The following is a 15,073-nucleotide window of genomic DNA, read 5'->3' on the forward strand; positions in this document are numbered from 1 at the left end:
TGACCGGTCACGATGGCGAACGTGACAAGACGCTTGCATAACTTTCTTTTCTCTTCTTTTTTCACAAGTGACAGCAGAGGACAAGTTTTTAATATTGATTTATTTTCAAGGCGACACAGCATTCGTAATGCACAACCTACATGTTACAAAAGTTGCGTTATCTATCAGACTTATTCTGTCCCCGTAGAATTATGCAAATTTAGAAGGCCAAATTATGCACAAAAAAAGCAAAATTATGCAAAAATTATGCAAGTTACCGTAACACCATTCGCGACATATTTTGCACTTTTTCAACGCAAAGTTTCATGATTTTCATGTTTTATGTACAGGAATATTGAAAACAGAACATATCAGTAATTTGTTGTGTATTTGGAAAAGAAAACAATCCCCATCAGTAAAAAAAAATATATATATTATATATATATATATATATATAAAAAAAATTTTTTTAAATAATAATCTCTGTAACTTTCAGCTAGAGGAAAGAAAAACGTTTAAAAAAAAAAAATTTTAAGCGATATCTGGACCTCTGATGCTGGCACATTACTAAAACCACGGACACCTGTCAAACATGAAACATCAACTTTTGATGGATTGGAAAATTGAACATGCTCAAGGAACAAAATCAAAACCCAGATCTTCTAACAAGGGAAATAACCAAGTTTTCACTTAAATGAGACTTAATACGGTGATTACGTCCCTTTAGTCACATGGCGAAGCGTTAATTAACTGTTGTTTTGTGAAAAAAAAAGAGGAAAAAACATGAAAAAACGCGGGTAATCCAAAATTATGCAAATGTTGCAGAATTACGCGCCGCGGCCGCACAATCCTACGGGGACAGCTTATTACCGGAAAATTTCTGGGTGGTAACGAAAGCGAAAGTAGATCTTACTCTTAGATCTTGATTCTTCCCGATCGAGCCTCGGTGTCACAAATACACTTCCGCCACAGCGGTTCAATTTCATTACATTGAGTTTGTCTTTCCATGTTACACGCCTGGACCGCTGGTGCCCCAGTCACGTGTGTAGGCCGCCCATCCGACCCGACACACGCCAGACAGAGTAGACACATGCGAGTGCCAACAACGCATGTGATGGTGTGAAAAAAGGCAGCTGACTGGTCGCATTCAATCGGCTAAGTGAACAATAGTTCACAATGCAGTATGCAGGTGCAATGGATGGTTTTTGGGAATAGATAAAGTTCGTTCTGGGTGAAAAATAAGCGAAGCCACGTCTGTGGGGACTGTTCCCCTTGGAAGCGACCTCGTTGAATCCGAGCTTGCCGATTTAAGTGCTCATTGAATCCGGGTTATCTTTATTGATTTTTTAAAGAAAAAAAAAATCCGGGAATCTGTCTCCTCTCGTTGAATCCGAGCTCCATTGTATTTTAGAAATCATCCTTCTTGGCAATATAGCAGAGAATTCTCTAGACCATTATACAGAGGATGTGCAGGTTTGCAGGCCAAATTTTTTTCCTTCTCTCTATTCATTTGGCTGTTAGTAGAAAATTAAGTGAGAAATGGCCGCAAATAGTGCCTTTACTCTAGGGCTCTGAAAACAAACAAGTCACACAAAAGTCGAAGATCCCCCCCCCCCCGTAAGAATTTTACGGCACTTGGAACACAATAAGGCCATATAAGTGCCAAAGATTAAGAGGTGTTTCAAGGGAGTAACAAACACATAAAAAAAGGAGGGAAAGATAAAGACGATAGATGTTTGGTAGGAAAGAAGGAGCAAACCACACAAGAACACCCTCCAAGCATCCCATGCCGAAGATTTGGCACCCGTATAGGACAAAAAATGTTGAATAAAAATAAAAGAGCAAACCACACCAGAAGAGCATCCGCCAACCACCCATGCTTTCCAAGCAGTCCAACATTCTTCATTCAAAACCAAAAGAATAAGAAAAAAAAACTAGTTAGGCTTTTTCGATTTTTATTTTCAACCAGGTTTCAACTTATGGAATTTCTTGTCCCAAGTCTAGTCAAACAGACCTGTTGAGAAAAAAAAGGCAAGTTACGTGTGGTACACAGAATAATTAACACACACACAAAAAGAAAAAAAAAGGAAAAAGATCACAAAACATCTTTTGTATTTTATAAGAAATTAACTTATGATCAAATTCTATCATTTTTACGTCAAAATTTGACAAAGAGTACAAATATTACATGCTATCAGATCTAATCGATTCTACACAAATAGCCTGGCTGAACTTGCCCATGGAAGAAATTCTATGACTTCTGTAAAGCATACTCAACAGACTGCCGCCAATAGCCAAGGCTTGAGGCGACTTGATTTGAACACTAGCAGGAGAGACTTAAAACAATGAAAGCAGTCCATTTGTTGTGTGACGTAAAGATGCGGATATTTGGTCTTGTTATTTTTAGTAGAAGTTTTACAGCGCTCGCAACTGCAAAGCATAAGGTCATATGAGTGCCAGAAGATTAGAGGTGTTACAAGAGAGTAACAAACATAAAAAAGAAGGAGGGGAGATATGGACGATAGATTTTTTTATAGGAAAGAAGGAGCAAACCACACCAGAGCACCTAACCACCCACGGATATTTGGTCTGAAAGCACAGCTGGTGTCATATATTATAATATAGAGAACAAAGAGTTACAACAAAGTACAAGCAGCACAATGTTCCTGGTGCAGGTGACATTTAATGTATAATTTCGAACATTAATGTCCAATAACCAGATCTTTGATGTCGCATCCAGCTGTCTGACAGCACGCACAAAGTGTGTGGTGAGCCTTGACAATACAGTGATGCGCAATATACAAGAGGTTTCATTCATTTATCTTCCCCAGGCATATATAAACCCACACGCAGTTTTGACAAGTGATTCTCAATATCTAAACACATTACCAGCAGCTTAGATGTAGACCCCCCTATAGGAGAGCTGATCAGCACACAAGCCAACACATAGAACATAAATCAATGAAAGTACTATGATGGGAGCAGGTGTGTGGGGTTTCAAAGCAAGAACCAAAGTTTTTATCACTATTAACCACCACTTTTAATAGGATTTTAGTGATCTAAATTACTACAGTTAGCTTATCTTATATTGGACACTACATTGTGAGAATAAAGAATACGACAAAAAAGTGATGGATTTAGCTAGACCTGCATGTGAGCCTCAACCAGATTGTCTGAAAATTTTGCGCAAATAGATCTAAATAAATAATTCACGCACCTGATGAAATGCTTATTTTTACCAATATTAATAGGCCACAATTACAGCACAACCTATGATAGGGTTTGACACAATAGAATTGGAATATGAATCCTCCATTGAGGTCTATAATGATCTATATAAATCTAGATCTAGATCTAGATTCTATTGGAACAAGAGAGTCGGACTTGAATGAATCCACACGATCTGAACAATTGAATTAGTAAACAAACGAAATTTAAAATGGCCGCTCGAGCACGAAACTGAAAGTAGATAATTTAGGTTGTCGTTCTTTTTCGTATTCGCATTTCTACTTAGGTTCCGACAATTATGTCGGAAAACGCCGACGCCGGCAGGAAAACGAAAGTGCCGACGGGAGAAAAAGGGGTCGCTGGCAGTCGGCCAGGCCTCGCACTACGCACATTGACTGATACAGGTGGGCCTAGCGATAGCATCGGCCGGTTCGCGATTGTCGGATTTCAGACGATTGTCGGCAAACATGCAGGTCTATTTTAGCTTACTCAGGTATACAATGGAATCAGCTGCAGTGAAAGAGACTTTCGCAAAGGTACATGTTCCTGATGCAGGTGACATTAAATGTATAATTTCGAACATTCATGTCCAAATATCAGGAGTATTTTATATGTTGCATCTGCCTGATCTACACGCACAATACACATGGTGAGTCTATTCATAAAACTGATGCACGAAGACGAAAGTTGTTTTCCATGTCAAAAAGAAAGAGGTGTTAGAACGTACAATCTACAACAGTTTTAACACTGTGCTCTTTAATTAGAGTAGGACGGTTAAAAATATTTTGCATACCCTTACAATATGAAACAACCAAATTTTTATTGGTCTATCCAATCAATCATTTTAAACTTATCCAATCAATCATTTTAAACTAACTCGAATGACAAAATTTTTAGACATTACTATCCTGATAGTATGGCCAGAACTTCCCAACACCCAGAATATATTTTTAAAATTTGAGCATTTCAACAAGATGACACCCATACAAATTGCCTTTGATGGCTGCAAGACCAGGGGAGACGAGAGAAAGTTGAGAAAACTATCACAATCTACAGTAGTTGCCAGACATTTTATCCTCCACATGACACCAATAAGCTACATGTACTTTGGAATAACGGTGAAGCAAAAGTTAAAACCAACACCCCCCCCCCCCCCCAAAAAAAAAATAATAGGGAAAAAAATTCCACTTCTTGCAAATCAAACCTAAGAAAAACAACAAAACATTCAAATGTTCCTGGTGCAGGTGACATTTAATGTATAATTGCCAACATTAATGTCCAATAACCAGAACTATTTATGTAGCATCCAGCTGTCGGATCAACACGCACAATCATGTGTGGTGAGCCTTGACATAAACCAGAGATGCAATTTACCTTCAACCTTTACAGAGAGGAGAAACATTGGAGACTACCAAGTTTATACACAACCTCCCATTTATTCCCTCTCAAAACAACATAATTTGTATTTTTTTTTTTTTTTTTTTTTTTGAGTATTTGTTTTCATTTAGGTTGATTGTCATTCAGCTCGCATGTGAAAACTTACGGAAAAAAAGTAATCGAGTCACTACTTCTCACAAAATTCACAATCTTCAGTGAACAAATCTGCAGTTTACTGAAAATACTGGCAAGGACCTCAAAGAACAACCTATTTTCAGAACAGTACTGTAAAGTACTTTTCTACTAGAGGTAACACGCCGTCCCATAGGGAGATATTGATCTTACCAAAGCCCATGTCCTCATCAGACTCCTCAGACTCTTCCTTCTTCTCCTCCTTCTTCTTCTCCTCTGCAAATGTAACATAAAAAAATAAAATGCAATGAAACAAAACAGAACAATATACCACCACAAACTCCTTTCAAATGACATGGTGAATGAAACTAAAACATTGCACAAAATAATTGACAAGAAACAGCATCCACTACAAACCAACAATCCCAAAATATTCATGTTTCTGATGCAGGTGACATTTAATGTATAATTTGCCACATTAATGTCCAATAACCAGAACCTTTATGTAGCATCTAATTGTCTCATCAACACGCACAATGTTTGTGGTGAGCCTTGACATTACAATGATGCACTTAATAAAACTTTTACAGGGCAACATTTGAAATACACGTTACATTTGGTTACATGCACAGTATCAAATGGAAAAACATACCACAAACATGGTTTGAATCCACAGCTAGGTCTCAAAAGACAGACAAAACACAGTGATAAAATATTGTACCCCAGACCTCCAAGCGCCCACAAGTTATTAACCACTACAACATAAGTGGATATTAATGGCTGAAAAATAATAATAGCAGCATTTGCATAGTAAGAATTCCCGCTCAACAGCAAGCTCTCTATGCACTTTACAAACTATATTATTACCCCAGCAGACCCGATAGCATTCAGAAACAACTTCAACTTCCTGGGAAGCACAAGCTGCCACTTATAGGCACTAAAACACTCACATAATGACAAGACAACACCTCGTACCCCCTTTCCAGTAAAACAGAACCCTCAGAAGGGTCTGGACGGGAAGTTTTTTTTTGGGGGGGCAAGTGTTTTACTGCACTTGCAATTGCATAAGGTCATGTGAGTGTGCAGGACATTAAACATTTTCAGTCGATAGAAAATTTTGAAATGAATTTTAGATCACCAAGGGATCTTTAATGTGCGCAACTTTCACATGGGACCTCCCAAGATTTTTCGGCCCTGTCAGAGTGGCTAGGTGTAGATCTTTCCCACCAGAAGATCAGGGGCGTGGCTGAAAGACAGTAGCAAGAAAGAGCCAAGGAGTAGCAGCAGAAAGGCTGCAGAAAGTGGAGACAAAAGCAGACGACAGGACATTGCTTGAGAGCAGGAAAGGAGGTGAAGACAATTTTAGAAGAAAATTTCTCGGTTGCTACCCGATTCGAAACCGGGACCTTTGAACGAGAGGCCATCACCGCTCTTGGCCATGAGAGCCCCCACGGGAGTCTATTCCCAAATCCTGAGCAAGGGGAGGAAACCCACCTCCAGTGAATACAAGCATTTATTATTTTTTTAACCCACAAGTTTTAAAAATACTAAACAAATTCCAAAAATCTCAACAACAAAAAAGAGAAATGAATAGTTTCAGAAAGACGACTGGTTGGAGTGTGCAAGTTAGGGTGGAGCGTGTAGGGAAATTTCAGGGCGACCTAGTGTGTAATGTGTTAGACGACATTCATCTATCTCCCCCTGTAGGAAAGAAAGAGGAACCCACCAACAGGAGCGGCACCAGCAGCGGCAGGGGCAGCAGCACCACCACCTCCGGCAGCGGGCGCAGCACCAGCGGAGCTTCCCACGTTGGTGATCAGGTCCTTCACGTTCATGCCATCCAGAGCCTTGGAGAACAGACCTAGAGACAAAGAACATAATATGCTGTCACGGAAGAAGCTGCCCCCCCCCCCCCCCCCCCCCCGATAAAAAAAGACATTCCTTTGTCTTAGAACTACAACAAAGAATTTTAAGAAAGAACTACAGACACATGTACTTAAAACACTTCATAAGTTTTGAACACACACACACTGGGCAGAAATCAGTTTAATTTACTCTCAACTGTCATAGAACCTATAATTTTTTTTTACATAGAATCGGTGTAGTTTTTCTCTCTGTGATAACTTTCCAACTTAAAAGAGGAAGCAAAAAACCTGGCAATGGACTTTTAAGACCTATTTATTTTAAAGCAGCCACTCACATACTGTCAGGCCAGCTAGTCCAGTCTTTTATTGCTGAATGGGTTATTTGAAGTTAGTAATATGTAGGCAACTACACATATTTCATATATATGGGAGTTCCAGGGGGCCAGAACTGTTAGGGGTTGTTGGTCAGCCGGCCGGCCCTCAACGAACTCCTTCCTATCATTTATAGTGATTTGAATGTACAGCAACAAAGAAGTGTAGAGCGCCTGTCTGGCTAGAGACACAGATTCTCCACGTCTACAAACCTGCTGACTATACTTAGAATTAGAAAAGAACCGCCACTGACCCCGAAAGGCTAAAATAATTAGGGCATACACTGCATGCTCAGCTCAATATTTTGGCCCTACACACAGCGAGTGCTTGACATTGCTTTTCTACGCGTTGAAAAAAATCCAACACTTACCAGGCCAGTATGGCTCGACTGATACTCCAGCAGCTTTCAGGAGAGTGCTGATTTTTTCACTCTGTAAAAAAAGATAAGATCAATTAGGCCTACATCCTGGTGAAGAACAAAATTCAGACAATGTTCTATATTTTTTTAATGTAGTTAATTAAGAAGACTTCTGTTTGTTTTTATGTAGTCTAAGACAAGGCTACATGAAAGAGAAGAGGGAAAAGACAAAGGCGCAAGCGAAAGTGTAAGCATGCTCTCCAAAAGCCAGAGTAAAACCAGTGAGATCCAGAGGCATATATTGAAACATCTAGCCTATGGTTTTGGAAGAGAAAACTGTCATAATTGTTAACCATAGGCTACTGAATTAAAATGTATTTGAAAAAACAACAACCCCAAGACATTAAGTTGACTAATAAGCATTTGACCCAGTTTGGTGACTAAAAATCCAGTGTTTGTTGCAAGCTGTTGTCTCATAAAAATATTTCTTTCACTTTTAACTTGGGCATCGATGTAGAGCAGTATTATTGGATCAAGGAGGCAACACCTTTGCCACTGTACTGAGTGATTTCTTTATCGTACCATACGCAAAGCGCAGCAAGCGGCTTGTTCAATTTTCTAATGAACTTTTTCACGTCGCACACCCTCTGCTTCTTTCTCATTCCAGTTCTTTCTATTTTTGCATTCTGCATCAATTTCTCTTGAATTTCCGCTTTCAATGACAACTCAGCGTGCCATCGTTCCGATGCTCGATCGACACTGTCACTTCACAATAAACAATGTGAATCTAGCGCTAGGTTGGCACAGAACGGGGTATTTTTTTACTTTCCCTCCCTTAACTACCGGTTGTCCATTTTCTACTAAATATTGATGCACTGAACACGAATATCAACTTCATTTCCGTCGCAAATAAACAGCTTTCGAAATATTTGACTGTTCTTAAAATCGAGATAGACGTGCTTTGGACCAATCGGGGGGGTCTGCCCCCCCTGAGGTTAAAGAAAATCTGGGGGGTTACAGGGGGGGCATGCCCCCCCCCCCCCCTGTTTTAACCCATAATATGATTTTTAGTTACATTTGAAATTTTCTTGAAAATAATTGATTTGCGACAGTTTTAGTGGCTTTATTTGTGATCTGCAGCAAACAGTACTAGTACTGCAGTTTGCCCCCTGAAGCAGTGCATCTGTGTGCGGGAGTGAAAGTAAAAATTTACCCAGAACCAGTGCTTCCACCAGCTGAAGCCGAAAAGTAAGGAAAATAGCAGGGTCCAGGGACAGCGTCCGGTGGGGGTTCAGGGGGCGAGGCCCCCGAAGAAATTGAAATTTAGTGCTTATAGATGGTAGAAAATGGCATTTGGGAGCCTGTTTGAAGATATTGCCTACAGCCCATAACATATATTTTTTCACCAACATTTTGTCTTGTTTGACTTCATCACCAACATATATCTTTCCAATGCTGGAAATGTTTAAAAACAGGTTCCCCTTTCATTGCTACTATAATTCAATTAATTTGTAGTCGCACCATTGGTGGTAGCAGGCAAACCTGGGAATAATGAATAGATGTACCTTCAAAATACGGTTGCGCAGAGTATACCCACATTTTTTCTAAATTTTAATGTCTGAATGTTGCCTGTCATAACCTCGGAACACCACTTCGAATTATTCTTGATTTTATACAGGGTGCTCACTACAGACGGAATCGGCCGATCGCCTCAAAAACAAACGTGTTTGTTTTCAGTTTCAAAGCAAACACGGTTGTTCGACCGAGTCGGGCGATCAGCGCAATCGGCCGATCCCATCTGTGGTGGGCACGCCCGTATCAGCATATTATATTTTTTTCATCGCGGCCCTTATATTGCGTTCACGTGCCATAGAATCTTCGCATTGATATTTATCTAGCTCTAGATAAAATTTGCGAAAGGCCACCTCTATTCTCACCCGGGATGAGAATAGTGCAGGCTAGTCTTTTGGCTATTCTCACCCGGTGCGCATTCACTGTTATAGCCTAGATCTAGGCCAACAAATTTTGCGTTCACCCTAAACCACAGAATTCTACACTGTGATAACAGAAAAATTGTAGAATTCTGTGCCGTGAACAAACGTTCCATTACAACTGTAGCCTACTAAAAGCGTACAATTTTGTATGTGGGCAGTGGAGAGAGAGAGAGAGAAAGAGACAGAGAAAGGAGTAGCGTGAGAACTTCCGGTCAAAACAAAATGGCGACCCGCGTAGTTCTGCTCGATTCGAAAAGTTAAATTGAAGTGACTATTTCTCCGAACGTTCGGAGAAATAGTGCCGATCTTTATTTCTCCGAACGGTTTCCGGCTTCCGGTCTCGTGATTTTTTGTCTATTTATTGCGAGAGTTCGGCGCCAACTTTCATTCTGCCTCTGGCCTCTGGTCTGGGAAGGAACACCGCATGGCAAGCCCGCCTACAGACAACCTTCAGTAACACCCACCACCATCATGCACATCATGTACACACACTAACTAAACATGACCAGTGGGCAACTTTTGAACGTATGACGAGCTGAGCTGTGGACGGAGAGACAGTGTGAGTGAAAGAGCGGGTGAAAGGAAGAATGTGCGAGTGTATCCACAGGCGACAGCAACTACAAGACAAGACGACGACACCGACCCCCTGGCCTGGTCCACAACTCACGAAAGAAAGGAATGCAGCTCAGGCAGTGTTTTGCCTATATTATTGTCCATGGTTCGCAGGGTGCAAAGGAAAGAATGATATTTTCTTTGTGTGTGCCTGGAGGGAGGGGGTGGGGTATGAAGAAAGTCATGCGGACAGGGATGAGCCGCGGGAGAGAACACGGGAATTGAGCCTGAATTGAATGAATGAGGGAAACTGAAAGAGACGAACGACTCATGAGCCCTGGAGTGAATGGATCCTGTGTTTCTATTTTTGTATACTTTGAACTGTTACTGAATACAGGCTGAGTACATTGGTCGCAGCAGTGACAAACGCAGATGCCAGTTCTATGTGTCGTTATCAATAACCCTCCGTAGATCTAGATCTAGATCTAGACAGCACACGAGTGAACACAACACATTACGTTTAAGAGCAGCACCCTTCATAGGCAACACGCCATATCTGTAGCGAAAAACTGTTTGGAATTGTAGCATTTCTTTATATAAATATTTACTGCGGACATTTTTTGGACCGCTTGAACCATATTGTATACGAACAATCTTTGGTAAGCTTATACTATAATTATAGATCTATATAATATCCGAAATTTGCGAGAAAGGATGTGATTTCAGAGTGTTCGGAGAAATAGTGCCCAGCTTTATTTTCCCGAACGTTCGGAGAAATAGTGCCGGCCACTACCGTAGCATCTTTGTAGACAACCAAATTAATTTACTTTTGTGTTTTAACATCATTTTTTAACTTTGTTTTGGTCAATTTGATCGTCCACACCGATAGACAGTATTCAGAAAGAGACAGAGAGAGAGAGAGAGAGGGGAGGAGTAGACCTTGCGAGAACTTCTGGGCAAAACAAAATGGCGACCCGCGTAGTTCGGCTCGATTCGAACAGTGAAATAGCCATAGCATCTTTGAAGACGATCAAATTAGCTTACTTTTGTGCTATAACGTAATTTTTTCTTGGCTTTTATCAATTTGATCATCCACACCGATAGACAGTATTCCAAAATGAGGAAAAGCAGGTCTTGTTTCGCACCGGGTGAGAATAGCCTAAGCTGGCAAGTCTCACCCGGGGTGAGAGGTAGATCGTTTTTCTATTCTCACCCCGGATGAGAATAGCCACTTCCTTTGCGAAAAAAGTTTCTTTCCGACAGTAATTTTCTGTCTGAGATCAAAATCAGTCTTGATCAACGCGCAGATTTTCCAGCCGCGGCAACAATCCGAAGATAAAAGGAATGAATGAATGATAGAAAGGAGGAAGTTGGCACAAAAGGTTCGTCAGATTTTGATCCATCTGCAGGTAAAAAATGTACTGCCGACCAACACGCAATAAATGCATGGGACTGGGATATAGCGGTATAATGTTCGATTGCAGGAAATGCGCAATTTGGCAGGTTTCTATAACGTTAACTTGTTGCCAAGAGAATTACCGTAAATATCCGTAACTTATACAAGACCATACGAAGGTGAGTACGGAATTTCGGCAGTCCTGCACTATCGGTTTTTTTACGGAGGGAGTTGATAATGATGGATGAACAAGTACGGAACCGGCAGAAAGTACGGAAGAGTGGAAGCACTGCAGAACGGAAGTAGAAAGTTACATGCGCAAGCCTCTTTTCGCCTCTCTCCCGGTTCAGTGTTTTCCGCGTGTAAAAAAAGTAGCCTATCGTAATTTGCTACCAACAGTGGTCCAGCGGAGGAAGGAGGAAGTAGCGGGAAAAGCTAGATCTAGATGAAGCGGAGTCTGCTATTTAGCGGTAAAGTGGCAGCTATCACTTTACTCAAATGAAAATGAGAACGCGAAGGAGAGAGAGAGATGGGGGGGGGGGGGGGAGAACTATGTCTGTCTAGACCTTGGCCATAGATCTAGAAGAACCAAGGTCTACCCCGAGCAGCCAAGAGGGGGCTGAAACTCCGAAATCACAAAATATTACCCCTACCGGGTCGGTATATAATATACAATCCTAATTGCCAAACGCTTGCCAAAACATCAAATCATGGTGAAATGCAGGGGGCATACCCCCCCCCCCCTAAAACCCCCAATCCCTGCATGATTATTCCAAGCACGTTCATTGGTCACTCGAAATAGGGCAATGGCAGGCACACAGGAAGACTTCCGTAACGAACGAGCACCCCATCAAACAAAAAAGAAGAGGCCTAACCCGATCCCTCAATTCTGCTGTCTCAGAGTGGTCGCTCGTTACGAAGTCCTCCCGGCACACACATCCGGTTGTTCTGTTCCCCTGTAACATCGCAATGGCAATGGGGATACTCTGAGGCGAACTTATCCGGTTGTTCTCTCTGCCGACCTCGCTCTACATGCCGTTACATGCAATTTTATCCGAACCAATATTGATTGATATCTAAGAAGCCCGTAAGTTTTATTATTTTTGTTGCAATTCTTATAGGGTCTACCCTTCTTTTTCTTCTACATGATTATCAAGATCTCTAGATCTAGATCTAGATTTAGTCAAATTGATCAGCCTGCGCCACCCCCAAACCCCCCCCCCCCCCACTCCCACTGCCCCACCCTCTCCCGCCATAGAGTATAGAGTCACAGGCCCAGGCAAAATCATTCAAATCAAATGTTAGCACGAAACAAGCTTGTTGATTGAAAATCTTGATTCAGTATCCCCCCCCCCCCCCAGAAGGGTTACAAGCAGGCCTTTATTCATGACCAATAACTATAGCCTATCCAGGAACATGAACCTGAGAGTTTTATTGAAGACCAGTGGACAACGTAGGCCTATGCCTAGATCTATATCAGTCATGTGTGCAATACAGTAAGTCTAAGAAGGGTCTACTTACGGTGATGGCAACTTGATCATCAGCCAAGATCAAGGCAGCATATACGCATGCAAGTTCGTCGTTACCGGCCATGTCGTCAAATTAAGTTGAAAACTTAGAGGATGGTGTAAAATAGCAGTGCACGTCGCCGATTTGGCCTTAGCTCGGTTGAGAACAGTACACTTTCACAACAGTGATGCCATGAAAAGGAAGTGGTCAATGTAGCTTGCCAGTACAAGGACTCTACAACCGCCAAAATTTTATTTTTTTAAATGTTAAAATACCGGAATATCAGAAGACTTTTTCTTTCACTCCGTGTACTGAATTATGAAATTAAACAACATGGGTGTTACTTAACCTTTCAAATAGTAGTACATTAAAACTTGACAAAATAAATAGTATTCAACTCTAAATCAGACAATTTTCTTGGTACATGCCAACTCACTCATTCAACTTTTGGACCATTACTCGACAAATCCCATTAGGCATACTTTACAGCTACCTTCTTCGCTTCCTGTAGGCTAAATGAGCCATTCCTCGTGGTTTTCCAGTTTCCTATTTTTCTTTGCATTCTCGATCCCCTTTCCAAAATTTCCAACGTTCAGAGGCAGTGTCGAGAGTGTGATTACAAAACTAACCTTCTCAAATTAGATCTAAGTCTTTAAGACACAAACAGCTCCTTCCCGACCCCCTCCAACAACGGATTGCATTGGATTCTTCGACTCTGAAATCAATATAAAACCAGATGAAAATTGTTGGCCGAACGCCTTTTATTTCGACACTTTTAAACTCATTAGCCAACATTTTTAAAATCTAATAAGTAGATCATTGAATTTACATGTGGATCTAGGCCTATTGTGCAATCTAATAGTGATTTCCCTTCCTGTGGAAAGAAATGGGCGAAATTAGAAGGTAGAGGGTAGGCGACTACATAATTGATTGTGAAGTGAGTGTAGAAAAAGATTAAGTTATTAAAATGCCCTTTTACCATTTTCTATGACAAAACAGTGTTCATTTCTTGTACAGGCCTAATTGTCTTATCCCCAACTATGCATTTTTTTATTTCAAGTAAGGAAGGAATTGTTAATTTTTAATCACAAGAACCTCGCTCCGTTATTACTATTACATAAACAATATAAATATAGGCACCCCCCCCCCCCTTCTATCTGTCTCTTTGGTTTATTCTCTCTCTCTCTCTCTCTCTCTCTCTCTCTCTCTCTCTCTCTCTCTCCCTCCCTCTCTCTCCCTCTCTCTCTCTCTCTTCTTTTTTTGTGCTCTACACCCCACCCCCCACCCTTCTCTCTCTCTCTCTCTCTCTCTCTCTCTCTCTCTCTCTCTCTCTCTCTCTGTCTGTCTGTCTTTCATTCGCTCACCCTTCCTCTCACCTCACTCTCAACGTTTGCGAAACCTCTCACTCTCACCTTATTTGGGCCTGAAGTCTATTAATAGGGTAGTGTACGTATAAGCATGAGGTTTCAGCAGCTTTTTACTTTTAACTTAAAATTTCTCTTTCTGTTTTAGCCAAAAATGCTGAGTCCTCGTCTTTCAAAGTTATTAAAAATTTGTAATTTTTGTTCATTCTTTTTATTTTTGTTCATTTGTTTCGTTTTCTTTTGTTTGAGTAAAGAGAATAGAAGCACATCGAGACAATATATAGCTGCCATAAGTGCGGGGGAAAAGTAAGAGAAACAGAAATAAAAGAGGGGGGGTGGATGAGAACCCACCAATGGCACCCTCCAACCACCTGTATAGGTTGACGGTCGTACTGAAGTGTACAACGACTCAGAAAGACAGTTGAGAATTTCAACACCACAACATAATATACCATGTATTGTGTTACCTTACATTAACTTTTTGTTGGTCTTTAATTATTTTTTGTTAAGAATTTGTTTTTATTTTAAATTTCCTAAAGCACATATTATTATGTTGGCCATTATCCGGCGTAATTTGGGGAAATTATATGAATGAGAGGCTGGGCGTGACACTGGAAACTTTTTGCAACTTCCTCTCCTTAATTAAACCAATACTGGGCAATAGGCTACCTGGGTTATAATTAATATTATAGGGTATAAAGACTTTGCGGACGGTAAAAGGATATAGGGTAAATCAGGCGCACCGTCCCCAACTACTATGGGAAAGATGAAACAAAAAGGGGAGAGGGGGCACTAGGCCAAACGAAAATAACAAACAATCTAACATTTTGTGCACAGAGAGGAGAAAGCTTGTGATTTTCAAACATAAATTATACATATACTTGTGCTAGGACCTTACACCAATAAATGGACTCCTCTCTCTCTCTCTCTCTCTCTCTCTCTCTCTC

At 40.8% G+C, this 15,073-nt stretch overlaps 1 protein-coding gene and 1 long non-coding RNA gene across 2 annotated transcripts in view; both read right to left on the reverse strand.

The window, feature by feature from the left end:
• Positions 1 to 1,917: 1,917 nt before the first annotated feature.
• LOC101859918 (60S acidic ribosomal protein P1) lies at positions 1,918 to 12,978 on the reverse strand. The gene is made up of 5 exons (XM_005094060.3): positions 12,775 to 12,978; positions 7,324 to 7,384; positions 6,443 to 6,577; positions 4,930 to 4,992; positions 1,918 to 1,993 (listed from the first exon to the last, which is right to left on the reverse strand). Exons 1-5 carry the CDS (start codon positions 12,844 to 12,846, stop codon positions 1,980 to 1,982), a joined length of 345 nt encoding a protein of 114 aa, XP_005094117.1. The 5' UTR covers positions 12,847 to 12,978; the 3' UTR covers positions 1,918 to 1,979.
• Positions 12,979 to 13,311: 333 nt separating this feature from the next.
• Positions 13,312 to 15,073, reverse strand: part of LOC118477369 — a 4,318-nt gene continuing 2,556 nt past the window's right edge. The window contains exon 2 of the long non-coding RNA XR_004858327.1: positions 13,312 to 13,636. This is a non-coding gene — a long non-coding RNA (uncharacterized LOC118477369). The remainder of the gene's footprint in view (positions 13,637 to 15,073) is intronic.

This window comes from Aplysia californica, unplaced genomic scaffold (assembly GCF_000002075.1).
Source record: "Aplysia californica isolate F4 #8 unplaced genomic scaffold, AplCal3.0 scaffold00075, whole genome shotgun sequence".
Lineage (NCBI taxonomy): Eukaryota > Metazoa > Mollusca > Gastropoda > Aplysiida > Aplysiidae > Aplysia > Aplysia californica.